The 20,132-nt window shown below is 53.4% G+C and overlaps 2 protein-coding genes and 1 pseudogene across 3 annotated transcripts in view; 1 reads left to right on the top strand and 2 right to left on the bottom strand.

The window, feature by feature from the left end:
* Positions 1-11,896, top strand: part of ATP2A1 (ATPase sarcoplasmic/endoplasmic reticulum Ca2+ transporting 1) — a 16,336-nt gene extending 4,440 nt beyond the window's left edge. The window contains exons 6-22 of the mRNA XM_006914054.3: positions 1,780-1,860; positions 2,760-2,845; positions 3,000-3,297; positions 3,459-3,625; positions 5,433-5,521; positions 5,778-5,880; positions 6,116-6,247; positions 7,541-7,663; positions 7,788-8,006; positions 8,722-9,057; positions 9,225-9,445; positions 9,548-9,750; positions 9,951-10,036; positions 10,138-10,271; positions 10,381-10,498; positions 10,705-10,822; positions 11,614-11,896. Coding sequence (XP_006914116.1) covers positions 1,780-1,860; positions 2,760-2,845; positions 3,000-3,297; positions 3,459-3,625; positions 5,433-5,521; positions 5,778-5,880; positions 6,116-6,247; positions 7,541-7,663; positions 7,788-8,006; positions 8,722-9,057; positions 9,225-9,445; positions 9,548-9,750; positions 9,951-10,036; positions 10,138-10,271; positions 10,381-10,498; positions 10,705-10,822; positions 11,614-11,639 — 2,540 coding nt within the window. The 3' untranslated portion in view covers positions 11,640-11,896. The remainder of the gene's footprint in view (positions 1-1,779; positions 1,861-2,759; positions 2,846-2,999; positions 3,298-3,458; positions 3,626-5,432; positions 5,522-5,777; positions 5,881-6,115; positions 6,248-7,540; positions 7,664-7,787; positions 8,007-8,721; positions 9,058-9,224; positions 9,446-9,547; positions 9,751-9,950; positions 10,037-10,137; positions 10,272-10,380; positions 10,499-10,704; positions 10,823-11,613) is intronic.
* Positions 11,851-20,132, bottom strand: part of RABEP2 (rabaptin, RAB GTPase binding effector protein 2) — an 11,001-nt gene continuing 2,719 nt past the window's right edge. The window contains exons 3-13 of one of the 2 annotated variants that reach the window (XM_015591161.2): positions 19,478-19,635; positions 17,023-17,133; positions 16,586-16,936; positions 15,485-15,580; positions 15,293-15,391; positions 14,289-14,444; positions 13,573-13,750; positions 13,422-13,433; positions 13,278-13,333; positions 12,923-13,039; positions 11,851-12,490 (exon numbers count right to left, since the gene is read on the bottom strand). In XM_015591161.2, the coding sequence (XP_015446647.1) occupies positions 12,389-12,490; positions 12,923-13,039; positions 13,278-13,333; positions 13,422-13,433; positions 13,573-13,750; positions 14,289-14,444; positions 15,293-15,391; positions 15,485-15,580; positions 16,586-16,936; positions 17,023-17,133; positions 19,478-19,635 (1,436 nt within the window). In that variant the 3' untranslated portion in view covers positions 11,851-12,388. The remainder of the gene's footprint in view (positions 12,491-12,922; positions 13,040-13,277; positions 13,334-13,421; positions 13,434-13,572; positions 13,751-14,288; positions 14,445-15,292; positions 15,392-15,484; positions 15,581-16,585; positions 16,937-17,022; positions 17,134-19,477; positions 19,636-20,132) is intronic. The other variant, XM_025048383.1, reaches the window with a different exon arrangement.
* On the bottom strand, positions 17,812-17,935 carry LOC112481694 (annotated as a pseudogene).

The following is a 20,132-nucleotide window of genomic DNA, read 5'->3' as shown; positions in this document are numbered from 1 at the left end:
CAGGAACAGCCAGTCCTGTCCCTGAAGCTGCAGGCAGACCCCCTGCTCCCCCTCCTCTCACTCAGCCTTGCAAGCAACAGGTGGAACCCAGTCCCTGCCAACGGTCCTGTCTCCACCCCCCTCCTGAGGCCTGGCTTCCCTCTCCTTCCACCCACCCCCAAGCTTGGTCAGCCTTAAATCTTGACCTCTCAGTGCCCTTGATGCCTCTCAAAGGGGAAGGAGCGAGGGTAGAAGGGAGGAGGGGGGCCAAGGCTTGAGCCCCCGACCATGTAAGGGAAACTCAGGCCCCGGCAGAGAGCACGGGACCTGGGAGGAGGCAGCTCAAGGAGGGGCCCCGCCTCTTCGGGAAGGGACACTTAATGCCTGGCCAGGGAGGGGTGGGGGCCAGGTGGCTAAGATTACTGGGATTCTGCCCCCTTCAGCGGTTTTTATATTTGCCCTGTGCAGGCCTCCCCGTATCCCCAGGCCCCTGGCATAGTGGGGATGTATCTTTCTCAGCCGGTTTCCTTCCTCTAGACACCTACGTCGCCATCATGGGAAACTCGGGGAGAGGGAGGAAGGGCAGGCTGAAGACCCCAGTGCCCCATCACAGGGCTGCTCTGCTACGGTGACAGTTTGGAGTCAGCGCCATGAATGTCTATAAATATCACTTTGGCTTGGGTGACAGGGTGTCCCGCCCAACTCCATGGCCAACCTCCTCCCTCCTCCGTCAGCTTCCTCTGGCACAGGAGAAGGAACCTTAGAAATGGGAAGGAAAGCACTCAAATCCTGTCCCTGGTACCATCCTTGGGACTAGGCAGGATTGGGCAGAGGTCCTGGGAGGCACTTCGCCTCTTCTAAGATCTCCAGTCTGGCGGGGCATCTGCCTTGCAGCCTCTCCCCAAGGTGGCTTCCTGTACTGACCCATTCCTTCTGCGCCTCTCCCTGGCCTCCCCCACTCCTCAGCTCTCTGCCGTGTGTTGCTTCCCTGTCCCCCCCTACTCCTTGTTCCTTTTAGGCGTCCCCTTCTCACCTGCTGTGTCCCCAGCTCACTCACCTGGCTTCCTGCCTCCCCTCAGGTGCTCAGACTGGGCGGCAGGTTCAGATGTGCGTCCTCTCCGTGTGGATCTGCAGACCTGTGCCCTCTGCCTCAGCTGCTCCTCCTTCTCCTGCGACTTCCCTTCCCACACATCCCTCTCACTTACTCTCTCCTGCTTCTTGCTCTACCTTTTGTTTTGGTTGACACTGATTTTCTCAATTCCTATGTTTTCTCTTCTTTCTTCCTGCCTTTCCTGGCTGGTCCATTTTATTCTCGTCCCCTAACTCACGTCTCTCCAGCTCACCTTGTTTTCTTTAGTTCTTTTCCTGTCTTTCCCTCCTCATCTTTCTCACTCTCTTCCCTCTCTGTTTTGCTGTCTCCCGTTCTCAGATTTAGTTTCTTGTTATATAGCTAAATTGTGCCTAAATTTCCCTTCCGTTGTTCAGTGTGAGTTTATTGAGCACATACTACGTGCTGGGCTCCATGCCAGTCCTTTCCCTCACAGGGCTCACAGACCGATGGGGAGGAAAGCTTTCAATGAGGGGGGCAATTGGAATGAGCGTTAAGAGGGAAATGCTTGCTGGGGCTACAGGAGCATATGCTGAGGGCCTGACTTAAGCCTAGGGGCAGGTACCCAGCCCAGGTGACCTCCCCGAGACCTGAAGGATGAGGTGAGATAGTCGGACAAAGATTGAGTTTTTCCTAGGAAGGAAGAAGAACCCTTTCACAACTGACTTCATTCCTCTCTACTCTCTCCGTAGTGGGCGACAAAGTCCCTGCAGATATCCGCATCCTCTCCATCAAATCCACCACCCTCCGGGTTGACCAGTCCATCCTAACAGGTCTGGGGGCCTAAGTGGGAGGATGCATCAGGGGGCGTAGGGATGAGAATGTGGTGAGCAGGAGCTCGGTGGACAGACAGGAATGAAATTCCAGGTGGATGAAAGAGAACACCGACGATAGGACCCCCTTCTGGCTCTGTAGTGGCAGTGAAGTCAGCACTGCTTAGCCTTGTTCACTGTTGTAAGACAAACACAAGGGGTCATGGGAGAGGGCGGGACATTTGTACCATTCTCCAGATGGCCATAAACCCATCTCTTCCACACAGACGTAGGGACCCACTCACCCTGAGAACTATCCTGTCTCCTCAAAAATCCTCAAGTGAGGAGCCATAGATTCTAGGACAAAATGGAGGATTCAGATGCACTTAAAACACAGCTGCTTCTGTGTCTCTACTGGGAGAGAGAAGGCAAAGAGCCAGGGAGCATTCCCCGTGGTCCCAGGAGGCAAGGCAGGGCTGGCTCAGGTGACTCTCTGAGCCCCTGCCGCTGGGATGAGGGAGGCAAGGTCCCACGGGTCGGAGCCTCTCCTCCCCAGGAATACGCTCTGCAGTCGACAGTGCACTTTCACATACGTCAGCTTATTTATTTCACCAAGACCTTATTCTGAAGTGTATGTATTATCATCCCCATTTCACAGAGGAGCAAACCAAGGTTAAGTGATCCAAAATCATGTAGCCTGTAAGTGGTCAAGCCGTTACTCAGGTCAAGGTCATGTTACTCTAAGTGCTGTGGATTTCCCATTTGCCTCCAGTGGCTTCTTCCAGAGTCCAGACTCCCTCCAGGATTGCCGCTTGGTCTTTACCAGGCCCTGTCCTGCAAAGCAGGGAGGGAGTTAGGGGTGGGAAGTATGGGAGAAGGACATGATGTCATCTGAAAACTCCTTGTCTCGTACTCCACAGGTGAGTCTGTATCTGTCATCAAGCACACAGACCCTGTTCCTGACCCCCGAGCTGTCAATCAAGATAAGAAGAACATGCTTTTCTCGGTGAGCCATTCCGAGCCTGTTGTCGTGTGCTCCAGCCAGAGGCCCTGGTCCGGGAGAGACATGGTGGCGTGAGAAGAGATGAGGCCCACAGGTGGGGGATGCAGCATGAGGGTTGCCTCTTGCCTGACTCCTTGCCTCTTCTTCACCTTCCCAGGGCACCAACATTGCAGCCGGCAAGGCCTTGGGCATCGTGGCCACTACTGGTGTGAGCACCGAGATTGGAAAGATCCGTGACCAGATGGCCGCCACCGAGCAGGACAAGACCCCTCTGCAGCAGAAGCTGGACGAGTTTGGGGAACAGCTCTCCAAGGTCATCTCCCTCATCTGCGTGGCTGTCTGGCTCATCAACATTGGCCACTTCAACGATCCCGTCCATGGGGGCTCCTGGTTCCGTGGTGCCATCTACTATTTTAAGATTGCCGTGGCCCTGGCTGTGGCTGCGATCCCGGAAGGTATGGGAGCCTCTCTTTCTCCCCGCACTTGCTAATCTCATCCTCAGAGACCCTTTTTCCAAATAAGGTAACACGGGTTCCAGGGATCGGGACCTGCTATCCTTGGGGGCCATTCCTTTCTTCGCCTATTATCGTTCCCTCACCCCCTCTTTCCCCCGCAGGCCTTCCTGCAGTCATCACCACCTGCCTGGCCCTGGGCACCCGCCGGATGGCAAAGAAAAACGCAATCGTGAGGAGTTTGCCCTCTGTGGAGACTCTGGGCTGCACCTCTGTCATCTGTTCTGACAAGACAGGCACCCTCACCACCAACCAGATGTCTGTCTGCAAGGTCAGAGAAGCGTGGCCACCTCCCACTCAGGAGACTCTCCTTGGGTGAAATGAGCCCTCCAAAGATGGAGTTACCTGTTCATCACTGACCGCTTCTCACTTTGGCCTGGGAAAGAAATGCTCAGAGGGCAGTTAGAGCGCCATCCTGCCAGCTGTGAGAGGGATCAGAGAGATAGCCAGATAGCTCCCTGCAGCCACCACTGTGTGCCAGACCCTGCCCTGGGTTATCTCTGATCTTCCACAGCAGCCCCGTCAGGATAAGGTCTCATTCACTCCATTTTCTGGAGGAGGAAACTGAGGCTCTGGGAGATTTGGTACAGTTAATAAGTAGCAGAATTGAGTTTCAAATCCAAGCCTATCTGGTCCCAGAGCTCCTGCCTGTACACCAGACTGCCCTCCAGGATGGTCGTTTGTGGCGGGCCGTGGTGGGGCCCACCCACACTAATCTCCAACAGCATGTCCTAAACCAGGGCTCCTCATCTTTTTGGTGCCTCGCATTTTTGGCAGTCTGGATCTATTCTCAGTCTAATATTTTAAATGTATAAAATAAAATACATAGGGTTCTGTTTTTAAAATATATCAGATTACAAAGGAAACCAGTCATTGAAATACAGTTATCGAAATGTAAAAACAAATTTGTTACTTGGTAACACTTATGCTTCTTTATTACTAAATTAAATAGCAGGTCCAGTAGTGGGTCTGAGAATTACCACAACGTTGAAGCCGAAGCGCAGATGAGCATAAGTGCAATGAGATAGGAGGGTATCTGTGATTATGTTGGTGGCAGAGTCACAGATTTCACTAATAATAATGCAGTTAATTTCTGCATTTCTAATTGGAAGGAAATGCTAAGTGTCAGAAAATAAAAGGTGTCTTTTTTTTTTTTGCCATCAAAGTTCACAGACCCCTTGGTCGGGGTGGGGGTAAGGGTTGGGGTCATCATCCCTGGACCCAGGGCGAAGGACCCTTGCCCTAAACAGAGTTCTTGGAATAGCATGTCCATGAGATAGAAATTGTTCTGGGGAGCAAGGGCCATGTGATCAGACCAGGGTGAGAAAAGCTGCACCCTCGGCCCCTTGGGGAGACCCACAGATCTTTCGGCATTTGAAAGCCTCAGAGAAGGCTAACTGTAGAGGGTGGATTCCACTTTGTTTAACCCAGAGTTTCCCAAACCGACTTGACCACAAAAGTGTTTTGTGGTGGAACATATCTCAAATCCTGTTGCTTCCACGCTTGCTCTGGGTCGTGCCGGGCCGCCCCACTCTGGGCATCGCATACTCTACACACCTCCAAAGCACAGGCTCCCAAACCAGGCCACAGGCTTGTACAGCTGGGCTCTTGTCGTGTTTCATAAAAATGAATTCATTGCCCACATTCGAAAGTCAAGAGATTTCATAGGGAAATAACCTGAATTTCTTGCTGTTCCTGCAAAACTAGAAGATCTGGTCACAAGTGGCTGGGGCTTTCGATGTGCTAACAGGTGAACTGGTAGCCACAATCCCCACACCTTATTGTGCATGTCTTATTTTATTAACTGGTCTAAAGGAGCCAGCAGCCTGTGGTCTGCAGTAACTTTTTTTTAAGGCCACTAACAGAACATGGAGAATGATTGCAAGGGAGTGGTGGGAGAGGGGAGGATGCAGGGAGAAAAAGGAGAGGCAAGTGTGGGGGATGGTAGGAAGTTTGGTTAGTTCCTGCAGGTGGCTGAGCAGAGGGACGTTAGGAGCCGGCCTCCCCCAGTGCTCCCCCAGACTACCTTCAGGATGGGGAGAGCTAGACATCAGTGCGCATGCCCTTCTCCCCTGCAGATGTTCATCATTGACAGGGTGGATGGTGATGTCTGCATTCTGAATGAGTTCTCAATCACCGGTTCCACTTATGCTCCAGAAGGAGAGGTGTAAGTCCCCCCGAAGTCCTCCTCAGCTCCTCACACCCCCTCTGCACACACCCCACCTCTCCCCCGGGGCCCTCCCTCCAGTTGTGTCTTCCTTTCTCTTCCTCCCCTGACTTTGTTCTCTCTCCTACCTTGTTTCCAAGTTGCTTGCCATCCCCCTGACTGTGCCTCACTGCTTTCCGCATGCTCTCTCTACATTTCATTCCCTATTCTTCTCTACTTGTCTTTTTTCTTTCCTTCCTCCCCACCCCACTGCCAGCCTGAAGAATGATAAGCCAGTCCGGGCAGGGCAGTATGATGGGCTGGTGGAGCTGGCCACCATTTGTGCCCTCTGCAATGACTCTTCCTTGGACTTCAATGAGGTAATCTCTACACTCCTGAAGCAGTCCCTCCTTCCCCTTCCAACTGGCTCAGAGTCCAGGCATCCTGAACAGGTCACAAGGAAGGGGTTTTGGGAAAGCGGACTCTTGTACTCCTGGGTGTACAAGGGAGTGGCTTGCTCCCTTCCCATTCTAGGCAGTAGGTGGGTATGATAAGTGGGAGCAAGGGGTCAGGAGCCCAGGGCACCTTCTTCCTCCACCTCCTCTGCTTCTTCAGGCCAAAGGTGTTTATGAGAAGGTAGGTGAGGCCACCGAGACGGCACTCACCACCCTGGTAGAGAAGATGAATGTATTCAACACTGAAGTGAGAAGCCTCTCGAAGGTGGAGAGGGCCAATGCCTGCAACTCGGTGAGTCTGGCCACTCCCTCCGACGGGGTCCTTTTCCACCCCGCCTTGCGTAGGCCAAGCCCCTAGGAACCTCAGGAAGTAGGGCTCTCCACTCCCCCAACCTCAGCGGGCTGGGTAGGGCCTTGTGCCCCATGTGGGATCCCAACCGGGACAGGCAAGATGGCTTCTCCACAGCTTTCCTTGCTCAGGCTGACTTTGGGGAGGACCTGCTGCCCCTGACCTATACCGCTCTTTATGCTGCCCAGCTGCAACATCATTGATGAATTTAAGATCACTTCCTCCTCTTGTGTCCCTAGTTGAAAGGGACAGAGCTGGACATAGAAACCACAGGTGACCCATCCTGGGGCAGCCCCGACTTATTATCCCTTTGTCTCTAGAAGCACACTAGTTTTCATCAGTTCTCAGGACCTGATTTAGAATTTGGGAAATTTGACTACTGCATATGCCTCCACTTTCCCTTGTCCAAATGAACAAGCCCAATTCTATTTCTCTCACTCTTAAGTTCTTGCTATTAATATTTACTCAGTATCCACATTGAATTCCTCTGGGACGTCATGTTCCCCTCATCACCCATTCTTATATATGCATGATGCTCATTGCTGTTTTATTCGATATGACAAAAATAACCTAAATATCAATAGGTATTTGACATCTATTTTAATCACTTAAAAAATTTACAAATGATAATATAAACATGAACTTATTTTTTTATCTTATTTATTAGTTTTGTTTTGTTTTGTTTTATTTTGTGGAGAAACAGCTATGATGCCTTTGATGAAAAAGGCTCTCATTCGTTTTTACCGAGCGCTTATTATTGCATTCCGGGCGCTAGGACTGCACTGTCCAACAACACATCTCTAGAAGCACACATGCGGTTATTTAAATTTAAATTAATTAAAATCAAATGTAAGTAAAAACTCAGTTTTGCAGTTGCACCAGCCACATTTCTTGTGCTCAGTAGCCTTTGCTCAGTCTCACCATTTTGGACGGTTCCGATAATAGAACATCAGATCATCACTGAATGTTCGACTGGACAGTGCCACACGACACATTTTGTTTCTGCTGTGCTTTAAACCAGACGCTAAGACAGTAGCAGCACTAGCCTTGGAATTCTCTCCATTAGTGCTGTAGGTACCACACTTAGCTTGACTCGGTTTGGGGTCTGCTTGGCTTCCTGGTCCTTTTTGACTATGTTTTCAGGGTTCTAGGGCTTTTCCCTTCACATACAGCAGCATCCCTCTTTTCCCATCAGGCTCACGTCTGGCCTCTCCCTCCCTGTCTCCTCTCTCCCAGGTGATCCGCCAGCTAATGAAGAAGGAATTCACCCTGGAGTTCTCCCGAGACAGAAAGTCCATGTCTGTGTATTGCTCCCCAGCCAAGTCCCGGGCCGCCGTAGGCAACAAGATGTTTGTCAAGGTCAGGAATCAGAATGTGCCCTAGCCCCTCTTCTTCCTGAGCCTGAACCCCTCTCCTATCCCTGCCCTCCCATTGTGCCCTGGAAGGAAGACAATCATCTCTGAATGCTGTTCTGGCTTGCTAGGGTGCCCCTGAGGGGGTCATCGACCGCTGTAACTACGTGCGAGTTGGCACCACACGGGTGCCCCTGACAGGGCCAGTGAAGGAGAAGATCATGTCTGTGATCAAAGAGTGGGGCACTGGCCGGGACACCCTGCGCTGCCTGGCCCTGGCCACCCGGGACACCCCCCCAAAGCGAGAGGACATGATCCTGGATGACTCTTCCAAGTTCGTGGAGTACGAGGTGAGCAGATGGAAGCCTCCCATTCCTTTGTCCTGGAGTCATCTGCCTCACCCCTTCCACCACCCTTGTCATGTCCGACACTGTCACGGGTCCCAGGATCACAGGACCTTAGAGACTGAAAGAAACTTAGGAACCATCTCGGGCTACTTTGCATGGGATCTGTGGACCTGTCCGCGATGAGGTGAGGTGCTCGCACCAGAGCAGAAATCAACTCGATGACCAAATATACTCAGGTTCAGCTGACATGTTTCCAGAGTGAGATTTTCTTGATGTAAGAAGCAGCGCCTTGACCTGCATTCTGGCACGAGGAACTTTTCTTATAATGGACTAGCTCTCTGAATAGCACCAGAGTTCACTCCCTCTGTTTTATAGAGGGGACACTGTGGCCCAACAGGTAACACAGATTTGCTCAAAATTGTAGAGGAAGTGAGTGGTCCCGAAAGTAGAAACCACCACCCTAACTTCCAGCTTGAGTTCTTTCTGTGAAAGATCTGCCACCTACGATGGGCCTGGCACCGCCAAACCTGCAGGTACACATGCAACAAGGATGCTTCCGGCCTGAGCTTACGAGGCCCTGCTGAGATTTGCCTCTCAGGTCCAGAGCAGGCTCTCCCCACAGCTCACTGACCTTTCTCCCTAGTTCCCTGCGAGCTTCCTCCCTGGCTCTTCTCCGAGTCCCTCCCTGACCCTGTTGCTCTCTGCTCTGTCTTTGCAGATGGACCTGACATTCATTGGCGTGGTGGGCATGTTGGACCCACCCCGCAAGGAGGTCACAGGCTCTATCCAACTGTGCCGTGATGCCGGAATCCGAGTGATCATGATCACTGGGGACAACAAGGGCACAGCCATTGCCATCTGCCGACGAATTGGCATCTTTGGAGAGAATGAGGAGGTGGCCGACCGAGCCTACACCGGCCGGGAGTTCGATGACCTGCCCCTGGCTGAGCAGCGGGAGGCCTGCCGTCGCGCCTGCTGCTTTGCCCGAGTGGAGCCTGCGCATAAGTCGAAGATTGTGGAGTATCTGCAGTCTTACGATGAGATCACAGCTATGGTGAGAAGACTAATGGGGCCACCCAGGCTGGGACCCATGTGGAGTCCAGTGTGGGGCAGTCTGCTTAGTGTCCATTGAGACTATCACCTTTGGGAGCTGGGGGCCCTGGTCAGATGCACAGAGGGGTGCGCGAGAAGGGCCAGGTCCCACCTTCCCTCTCCCCTCAGACCGGCGATGGTGTCAATGACGCCCCCGCTCTGAAGAAGGCCGAGATTGGCATTGCTATGGGCTCTGGCACCGCTGTGGCCAAGACCGCCTCTGAGATGGTGCTGGCCGATGACAACTTCTCCACCATCGTGGCTGCCGTGGAGGAGGGCCGGGCCATCTACAACAATATGAAGCAGTTCATCCGCTACCTCATCTCCTCCAACGTGGGCGAGGTGGTCTGGTGAGCAGCCAGGGTGGGCACCCAGAAGGAACCAGGGCTGAGGGTGGGGGGTGGCCACAGGTCTAGGAGCAGGACCGACATGCAACCACCTCTTCCGGACAGTATCTTCCTGACAGCCGCCTTGGGGCTACCTGAGGCCCTGATTCCTGTGCAACTGCTGTGGGTGAACTTGGTGACTGACGGGCTCCCAGCCACAGCTCTGGGCTTCAACCCACCAGACCTGGACATCATGGACCGGCCCCCCCGGACCCCCAAGGAGCCCCTCATCAGTGGCTGGCTCTTTTTCCGCTACATGGCAATTGGGGGTGAGCTGGATGGGACCCCCCCAATCCTTCCCAATCCTCAGGACTGACCCCCTCTCTGGGACATCAGTCCCCTCCCCGCACCCAGTGCGGCCACCCCATTGTTCCTTTTCCTCAACCAGCTGTTCATGGCCATAAGGCCCTCTGATGCCTCCCGTCTCCCTGGCCCTGACTCCCCAACCCCCATCTTCTCTCTACCACAGGCTATGTGGGTGCAGCCACTGTGGGCGCGGCTGCCTGGTGGTTCCTGTATGCGGAGGACGGGCCTCGTGTCACCTACAGCCAGCTGGTAGGGAAGGGCTGAAGAGAGGGGACAGAGCAGGGGCGGGAAGCAAGAGGATGGCTTGGAGGCGTCTGTGGGGTCCCAGTTCCTGCCCTCTCCTCCTGCAGACTCACTTCATGCAATGCACTGAAGACAACCCTGACTTTGAGGGTGTGGACTGTGAGATCTTTGAAGCTCCTGAGCCCATGACCATGGCCTTGTCCGTGCTGGTTACCATCGAAATGTGCAATGCTCTCAACAGGTGGGGCCGGCCCTCCCTCCCGCTGATGCCTGAGTCCTCTACCCTTCTCCTCACCACTCTTTCTTCTTGTGTCTCCCACTCTGGCCTCTGCCCGGCCATCCACTTGCAGCCTGTCTGAGAACCAGTCCCTTATCCGGATGCCGCCCTGGGTGAACATCTGGCTGCTGGGCTCTATCTGCCTTTCCATGTCCCTCCACTTCCTCATCCTCTACGTTGACCCTCTGCCGGTAAGCCTTCTGGCCAGGGCCACCTCCGCCTGTTCCCCACCCCACATGGAGCCTCTGTAGGGGTCTGTGACCACTGCAGCTGGAGGCACTGACAAAGGGAAGAAGGTGGGGTCAGGTTGGGGCAGTGCTGGGTCCTCTGGCTCCTGCCTACCCCCTCCTGAGAAGGACACTTGTCCTTCTCACTGCCTCTGACCGCCCCCTCCCAGATGATCTTCAAGCTTCGGGCCCTGGACTTGACCCAGTGGCTCATGGTCCTCAAGATCTCATTGCCAGTCATCGGGCTGGATGAAGTCCTCAAGTTTGTTGCTCGGAACTATCTGGAGGGTAAGACGCTCCCCTCCACTGAGCCCTGTCAGCCTCTGGGCCCTGAGCACAGCCCCCTCCATCTGCGCTGCGAAGGCGCCTGCCCCCTACCCCACTCTTCCTTTCCAGGTAGGTGTATTCTTCTTGGTCCTGGCAGGACCACTGTCCACCAGGGAGGTGCAACCAGGCCCCTTTTCCCCTCCCATCTCTGCCTGGTGCAGACACATTCTCCTTGGCAACCCCGCAACCTCCTCAGCCCTCTTGGCCCTCTAAGCCTGCCTCTTTTCCTCAATAACGGCTGTCTCTCTGTCCTCTCTGGCCATAGGATAACTCGTTTTCCCCTCCTCCATCTCTTTGAACCGTGTCACAGGTATCGCCCCCCTTCTTGCCCTTGCACCAGCTGCTGTGCCCCCCACCCAACCCCTTCTCCCCCTTGGGTGGCACCCAAGGTCACTTGTGCTCGCAGCTCCACCTGGAGCCATTGCTGCCACTGCCACTGCGGAGCTTCCGAGCTGGATGGGGGGCGCTGCTGCCCCTACTCCAGGGGCCGCACCGGCCCTGCCTCTGGGCACCACCTGTCTGCTGGGCTGCGCTGCGCTGCGCTGCGGGCGCTGGCTGGGCGCTGCGCTGCGCTGTCTGCCGCTGGGGTTGCAGTGGTGGGGAGGAGTGGGGTCCAGGGACACAGGTGAATATTGGGACGGGCAGTGGAGCGACCCTCCAGGTGAATCTGTGGGGAATGGGGACAGAGCCTGGGAGGGACTCTTCCTCTCCTCTCCTGTCCCCTGGTTCATCTCTCCCCTTCCTCCTTCCAGATCCAGAAGATGAAAGAAGGAAGTAACCAGCCCTTTTGCCCCTTCTTCCCCGATAGTGACGCATCTTCAGCCAGAGCTGTGGCACAGACCCCACGTTCTCTTTCCCCTTCTACATTCTTGTTTATAAACACGTTCCCTTCAGTCTCCTCCCCACTTCAGCAACCCACCCTCCCTTTTACCCTTGAAAAACCTCCTTTACCCCAACCCCGTGGGGCTTGCAGGGACAAGGCGACTGACTGAGCTGAGCTGCTTATTTATTGAAAATAAATGACAGAAAAGTCTGGCCTTGCCTCCATGCACATCTTTGGGCCTGGGTCCGGCCCCGGGGGACAAGCATCTTAGTGTCATGCAGTCCAGAAAGCAGCTGCCTGTCCAGGGCACACATGTGGACGGAGGCCCCCAGCCCCCACTCCCAGCTTGGCTCTGCCTCAGGGAAAGGGACGAAGGACGGGCTGGCAGTCTGGCAGTCTGGCTAGGGGGCAGGGGCAGGACGGTTGGGGCTCGGGAGGCAGCATAGCAGCCAGAAAGCCGCAGGGCTGAGCCTGCACCTTTGGTTCCAGGAGGGAGTTGGGACCCTCATCCAGTGTCACCCTTGGGAGCAGAAGGCTCAGCTACTCCTGAGAGGAGGCCCTGGAGGGACGGGGCAGTGATGGCCCTGTCCCTGAACCCCAGGCTTGGAGAGGGGGAAGACAACATCGTGAGGCCCCCAAAGCCTAGGCCTCATGGTTCTGCAGTGGAGAAAGACAGTCTCCCCAGGGGGGTGGGTTCTGGCCCCTCAGGTGTCCTTGATGTCCCTGATGTCCCTGAGGGGCGCCTCGTCCACGATGCTACGCACTTGTTCCAGACTCTCTGCCTGGCGGATCCGTTCCAGGCGCACCTATGGGGTCCAGCGAGGGAAGCAGAGGGGCCTTGGTGGGGAAGTGCAGCCCCTGCCCCATCTGCCAGCCCTCCAAGGGGCAAGGGCCAAGGACCAGTGGACCCAGGGGCCCCACCTCCCCTGACCCATGGTGAAACCAGGTTCAAGGGAAGAGGTGAGTTCTAGGGGGGCAGCCTGAGGAAGGGGACAGGGGCAGGTGCAGCTGACATGAGCACACCTCACACCCGTGTGCCAGGCCCTGGGCTAGGGGCTCGCCCTGACCAACAAAGACAGACACACGAGGGCTTTAACATTTTTGAGCAGTAACTCAGGAAAAAGGATCGTGCCAGCCCCGGAAGGAAGAGGACTCCTCTAATGGGGGACTGCCCTTGCATGACCCAGGACAAGTCACCTGGAATCATGGCAGTCTTTTGGGGAGGGGACATGCCATACCTGCAGGGCCTGGGAGAGTCTTACGAAATCCCTCTGCACCTGTTCACTGGTCTCCAGCTCGGCCTGCAGCCGTAGCACCTTTGCCCTCTGTTCTGAGAGGAGGTCTGTGAGCTGGGCCTGGGGGGACAGGACACAGGCTGAGGCCTTGGGCCAAATGGGAGGGTGTGTAGCCAGCTGGAGGGGTAGTCCATCTACACCACCCAACTCTGACCTCTCCTGTGAGATCTGAGCTTGGTGGCTGCCTTCCTGCCACCTGGCCTGAGGCAGACACAAAGGGCAGGAGGGTCCAGTTAGGACCTTCTCCACTCTGCCACCCCGTCCACGTCATCCCAGTCTGGCCTGACTTCTGCCTCACCTTGCTCTGTTCCTGCTGGATTCGCTCCATCTCCGTCCTCAGGCTGCACAGGGAGGCTGGGAAGTCAGGCAGGGGCAGGACGTCAAGCCCACGCCCTCCCTCCTTCGCCCACCGCACCCCCGCAGGGCCCCCGTGCCTACTTACCCTCTAACACTTCTGTGTGGAAAAGAAAGAAAGAAGTCAAAGCTCATTCTTGCAGTCTCCTCTCTCCCCTCCTGGTGCCCAGGAGGTCCCCTGTGGGGAGGTCACCCTCCCCAGGAGCAGGGGTGGCGGGGCTCGGCTCCCCTTCTCTCACCTGTCTCCTCCCGCTGCACCCTCAGCTGCCCCTCTAGGCTGGCCCTTGCTGCCGTCTCCTCCTCCAGCGCCTCCCGCAGGGTCACGATCTCAATCCTAAGGCGCTCGGCCTCATGCTCCCGGGCCTGCTCATGGGCCTGCACCTCCTGCCGCATGCAGCGCACCAGCTGCTGCAGCTCCTGGAAGAGATGCAAGTCACCTGCTCTGAGGGGCAGGAGGGGCGGAGGCCACAGGGGCCACCAGCAAGATGGCGATTATGGGGCAGGGAAAGGAAGGGAGGAAGGAAACTTAAAAAGGGGGAAAAACCCAAATGGGTGGGCAAGGGTTCTGCGTAGTCTTCAAACTTTTAATAAATTATTGACAAATTCAATAAATGAACAGATCAATGATGACAGCTTGTTATGAACCAAAGGTTATAATGAATTCAATTTTACGGATCTTATGTCACTTAAAAATAAACCAAATTACTGCTTCTTTCACATCAAGCATTCTGTTAACTCTTTCTAGTCATGCCAATGCTGGGAAGTGGGTGTGGTCTCATTTTTCAGATGAGGAAACAGCCTTAGAAAAGTCGAGTTGGCCAAGGAAACGCAGCTAACACACAACAGCCTGAATCTGTCCTTTAGTCTCATGATCCCAAGCCAGTGCTCTGTTGTGCATGGAGAGGAAGGGCCGATAGGGTGGTCCCCAGGCTCTTGGCACCCACATTCCCCTTACCGGGACCGAGCTGGGCAGCAACTCCTCCTGGCTCTCACCCTGCTCCAGGCCCCGGGGGACTGAAGATGGTAGCTGCTCAGCCCGGAGCCCTTGGTTCTCCTCAGTCAGCCGCTTTACCTCGTGGCTCAGGCACTTGTGGGAGGTGGCCAGCTCTGCCTGGGGGTAGACAGTTAGCATGAGGTGAGGAGGGGGACAAGATGTCTCTAGTTCCCTGTGAAGCCAAACCCTGAATCTTCTTCCAGACATTGCTGACAGCCAGAAAACCCACACACTCCTCCTCTTCTGAGAAAAAAAGAAACACCCTTTATTACATGTCTTTGGCTCTCAAGCTTTTTATACACCCTCCTCCGTGACACAGAGGTCACACAGTGGCAGAAATGGCCATGTCAAGGGTTTTATTTGGTCCACATGTTTTTTTAAACATTAAATTAGTTGTGCTAACTTTAAAAATTGGGAGACTATGTACAAATATCCAGATTTTCTGGCTTCTCTTGACAAATCAGAAAAGCTGGCAGCCTCGAGCTTGCATTCCCACGTGGCTACGGTCGGCGGTGTGGAGGAGCAGCAGCCCCCCATGCGTGGTCCCTCCGTTTGCCATGCTTCTCCTTCCTGCCTCACACCTGGCCCAATTCAATCATTTACATCTCCCGTCTAATCTTGGGAAGTATCTGATTTTGCAATCCTTGCTTTTAATCCTCATGACTCTAAGCTAGCTCTCATTACCTCAATTTCAAAGTGGCAAGGCTGAGGCTCCCAGCTCATAGGATCAGATCAAGATCAGAAAGTGGGTGCATGGTGGGCTCTGTCTGAATATCAAGCATCTCAGGGATGGCCCCTGCTCTGGCCACAGTGCCAGGTACCCTGGACACCCTTTTACCTACTTGGCACCAGGTACAGCCAAAGCGGCTGGAGAGCAGCACAGATGCCTCAGCCTTCCATGTGTACCCCCTCAATCAAATCCCATCACATTCCTCTCCCTTCTACCCCAGGCCCCAAGCTCTCACCATCTGCAGCTGAACCCGCTCCTGGGCCTGGCTCACAGTTCCCTGCAGGGTCCGCAACAGCTGCTCTGAGTTCTGGACCTGGGCCAAGAGCACCTGCATCTGTGAATGAAGAAGGGCAAGGGTGATATCAGGGTCCAGGAGGAGGCAGGCAGCCAGAGGCCCTGCTAGGGCTGAAGCAGAGGCTAGACCCACCTGCTTGGCACAGTCCTCATTGCTTCGTCTCAGGCCCTCTTGCAGCTCGTCCCGCTCACGGCTGATGCTCTCCAGGTCCTTCTGTAGCTGCCGGCCCTGCAACAGACCCCGGTCTCAGTCTCAGCCTCCAGGGGAGGACTCTCTCCTCACCATGGCTTTTGCATCTCAGTGGGTGGTGCCATCGCCTGCACAGTCACTCAAGCCAAAAGCCCAGGAACTGACACTGACTCTTCTCTTTCTTCCACTCTCCACATCCAACCCACCAGCAGGCCCTGCCAGTCTGCCTGCAAAGTAGATTCCAAATCTACCCACTTCTCTCCATCTCTGCTGCCATCTCCTGGTCCTAGTCACGTCTTTCTTCTAAACCATGTCAAGCATTTCCCAACTTCTGTTACCCACTCCCCGACTGCGGGCCAGTCCTATACAGGGGCCCGCGTGATCTGTTAAAAGTCTAAAGCATATGTGATGACAGAAAGAAATCAAACTATGGGAGGTGAGCACACAGTGTAAATATATATATGCCTTACTGTTGGAGTACAGCTGAAACTTATTGGATTTAGTTAACCAATGTCACCATAAAAAATAATTTAATTAAAAAAAAAAAAAGTCTAAAGCAGAGCAAGACTGTTGCTGGCTTAACCCCCTAGAGGCTTCTCACTGATGTAGGCTCCATGCCTCTGTGGCTGACCTGTGGACCCTGACTTCCTTTCTGATCTCATCTCTCTTCTCCCTCTTGGTGGTCTTCCCACATGGCCTGTCCATCCTCGGGGCCTTGGAACTTGCAGTTCCTTCTGCCCTCAGTCTTCGAAGAGCACCTCATTTTCACCATCCAAGTTAGTCTCCGGCACTGCCAATCTCTACCCCATGACCCTATTCCTTTGTTCTGGGCGCCTCATCCTATGACATTGACTTCCCCATGTACATGCCCATGTACATGTGTGAGTCTGGCTCCCTCACGAGGAGGAAGCGCCAAGAGAGTGGGAGTTTTTACTGTGGAATCCACAGATCTGGTTCAGGGCCTAGATATAGTAGGTGCTTGGTAAGTATATTTGGTGAAGGGAGAGATTGGATGCACGCACGCAGACAGGCCACTCCACTCACCTCCACTTGCAGCTGCTCCCACTGGGTGTCTGGAACAAGCTGGTAACCAGGAGGGGGCAGGTAGATGCCCTCAGGGACCAGAGTGCCCGTGGACACCAGAGAGGCTGTCTCTTCCTGCTCTGAGCTCAGGCCCTGGCGGCTACGGGGCAAGGACGCACTGCTGCCAGCCCCACCACCAAGGGAGAAGGAGGAGATGGAGGCGCTGTCATCACAGTTGTGGGCAAAAGCCTCGGCCGCCGCACCCCCATCTCCGCTCAGCTCCTCCAGAGGTTCCAGCGGGGGAGACGGGTCCCGGGACAGGGGCAGCAACTCCACGGAGCCGTGCAGGGAATGGGGATGCTGGGGACGTCTCTAGGAAAGGGGGACAGGAGAGGCTGGGGGGCCAGGGGTCCTGCAGCGCCCCTTCTTCCCTCAGTGCCCCCCAGCCGTCCCCTCACCTGGATCTCTTGAATCAACTCCTCTGCCCTCAGCAGTTTTGCCTTCAGCTCCTCTATCTCCTGCTCCATGGGTAGCACAATCTCTCGAAGCTTCTCTGAGTCCTCATGGGCCTGAAGGAGAGTGGGGGGTGCTGGGCAACAGACCCCATACTGACGGCAGGAGCCCTCAAGCTCATTTAGAGCTTTCTGTCCAAGCATATCAGCTCTTTTAACTGTCCCAAGAAGGCACTGTCCACCCCCATTTTAGAGATAAGAACAGAGGTTCTGGGAGCTCCATGACCTGCTCCAGGTCACATGGTAGGTAAAGGAGCCAGAGTCACGACCATCTTCCTGTTGCCCATCTGCTCACCATACTTTTCTTCCTCAATACCCATTTTTTTCTTTTATTATAGAACCTCATATTTTTAGTTGGATACATGGCCTAAATTCTAGAATACCATCCACATTTCTCAGCTTCCCTGTGACAAAGCATTGCTACATGACTAAGTTACAGCTAATGAGATGTAAGCAGATGTGCCATGTGCAACTTCCAGGACAACTCTTTAAAGGAAGAGGTTGTACTTTAATCTTCCTCTTCCTTCTGCCTGGCTAAAATGTGGACATGATGGCTGGCACTCAAGCAGTCATCTTGGACCATGAAGCAGTAAGCTAGCTATGGCAAAAGAGCAACATAGGAGGAGCCTGAGTTCCTAATGACATTTTTTTTTTTTTAAGCGAGGCAACCCTTGGTTGACCTCACAGATTGCAAAGACCTTGTCAGTTTACAATCCCTCATTTTTTTATTTTTTACACTTACAGCACCTGGTCTTCCTAGGTGGTCTCCCATCCAAGTACTAACCAGGCCCGATCCTGCTTAGCTTCCGAGATCAGACGAGATCGGACTGGATTTATTCAGGGTAGTATGGCCGTAGACAACTTTTTTTTTTTTAATAGGAGTTTATTTGAGCCAACATGTGCTGGAAAGCAAGATCCCAAATGCTATGGAGAGTAACGGTTTTTCAGCTTCCCTAATGACTTGTCGAGCTGCCATATTAGTACTGGATATATCCCTGGACTTTAAGAAAAATAAACTCTTATTTTATTTAAGCTACGGTTGACTTGGGTTTTCAAGCCTCATCCTAAGTGATATGTCCTCCCACAGTCCCATCACCACCACACTGCTGGCTATTTCTTTTGGTCTCTTCAGGTTTGATCCTGCTGATTCTTGCACAGGCAACAGTCTCTGGACATCTCCAACTGGATGTCACCCAGGCTCCTCGACCCTAGTACAGCCAAATCTGAACCAACTCACGATGCCATTTCTCCTCCCACAAGTGCTAGGTCAGCAAGAATGGCCCGACTATTCACCAAGCTACCCAAGGCAGAAAACAGCCAGTCACCCATCCTCTTCCAATTCATGCCACTTCTACTTCTTGAATTACTAAAAAGCCATCTTAAACAAGCTCAGTCTAACCCTCCAAATCTCTTATGCGAACTGTTGCAAGAAACAGGATAAGCCTATGTGGCCTAAACAAAACACTCTGATCCCATGTGAAGCCCTGGAATCCATGCTCTGCAGACGCCCAGGCTGTGGAGGGACAATGACTGAATGTAGGAGTTGGGCAGGGACTGGAACTCCTTCATTCTAGGCCTGCTGCTCCTTCCGCTGTCCCAAGTGGCTTTCACTTAGCAGAGCCCTCTCCTTTACCACCCTGGGTAATGGCTCCTGGAGGAATACTCTGAATGCAAGCAGCAGCTTCTGTTGGGAGAGTGTGCGCTGGATGCTTTCCTTTCTTGGGCTCCTGTTTTGATCACTATCTTTCTAACCAGGCGATTTATTTCATCTCCCCAAGCCTCTGTATCCTCATGCATAAGATGAGTTAAGTAGCTACTTCACAGGGCTGCTGTGAGAATCAAATGAAGTAACAATGTGAACTCACTTTGAAAGATGAAGACTTTGGTAATATGCGCTTCCTACTACTGTTAATAACAATAATAAAGGAGGTGATGTACTATAAAGATTAAGAACAAAAACTTTAGAAACATACTGCCTAAGTTCTTAATTCCCAAATCCTTTTTTCATGTGTATAACCCGAGGAGAATTACTGAATTTCTTTGAGTCTCATTTACTCATCTGTTAACTGGACCTAAAGACCTCATTTTCAGGGGAAAAACAGAAGAGCCTGAGTCTGTCAAGCGGTTATCAAGAATGCCTAGTGCATGAGAGGTATCCTTAAGTGTTAGCTCCCTTTCCCCTACGTGACAGTCCTTAATTTGGGGGGAAACTAGTAGTGGCAAGCCAGGACCTTGCTAAGTAGAAAGCCAGCATGTGCTATACCTAGACTGATGACTGGGTGCCCTGCTTCCAGGTGCCTGGGAGTGGCACGCCAACAGTCCCTCTGGCCCACAGCCACCTCTGGCTGCCTCAACATCTTTTCAAATCCTGAGGAAGGGGAAAGGCCATCCCGACTCCAACCTTTTCCATCTGTTTCTCCAACGAGTCCAGGGGGTGAGCCCGGGACAGCAGCTGCTTCAGGCGGCCCAGCTCTCGCTCCTTCTCCTCACAGTCCTGTTGCTGCTGCTGTCGCTCCTGCTTCAGAGAAGTGATCTGGGCTTCATAGCTGCTGATGGAGTCTGGTGGGGCAGGAAGAGCAGAGGGGAGGGAGGGTCAGTGCACTGGCGAGTAGAGGGCTCTCCATCACTGACGTGCCCTGCAAGCAATTTACCATAGCGATTAAGACAGTGGGCTTTGTGGAAAGACTGCCCTGGGTAATCAGTTAGCCATTCTGCATCAGTGTCCTCGGCTGAAAAATTGGGACACTAATGATTACTCCACTGGGTTGTTACAGGATCAAAGGAGATGATATCTGGAAGGTGTTCAGCCTTCTTCCTGGTATATAATAATGCTGAAAATATGATATCTATTCCTATTAATATATACCAATTATAAACAATATATAGTAATAGTAATATTTATTTTTTATTTGCATAGTTATTTATTTTAACGTATACTAACATTAGAAGTAAAGGTTCTGCCGAATCCAAACAGTCCAGCCAATAGCCAGGCAGCACAACTTTATGAGGAAAACAAACGAGAATATGAAAAGGGTTTCCGCCATTGGAACAAAGCA

This window comes from Pteropus alecto, unplaced genomic scaffold, assembly GCF_000325575.1.
Source record: "Pteropus alecto unplaced genomic scaffold, ASM32557v1 scaffold44, whole genome shotgun sequence".
In the NCBI taxonomy this organism is placed as follows: Eukaryota; Metazoa; Chordata; class Mammalia; order Chiroptera; family Pteropodidae; genus Pteropus; species Pteropus alecto.
This window is presented reverse-complemented; position numbering and strand designations above follow the sequence as displayed.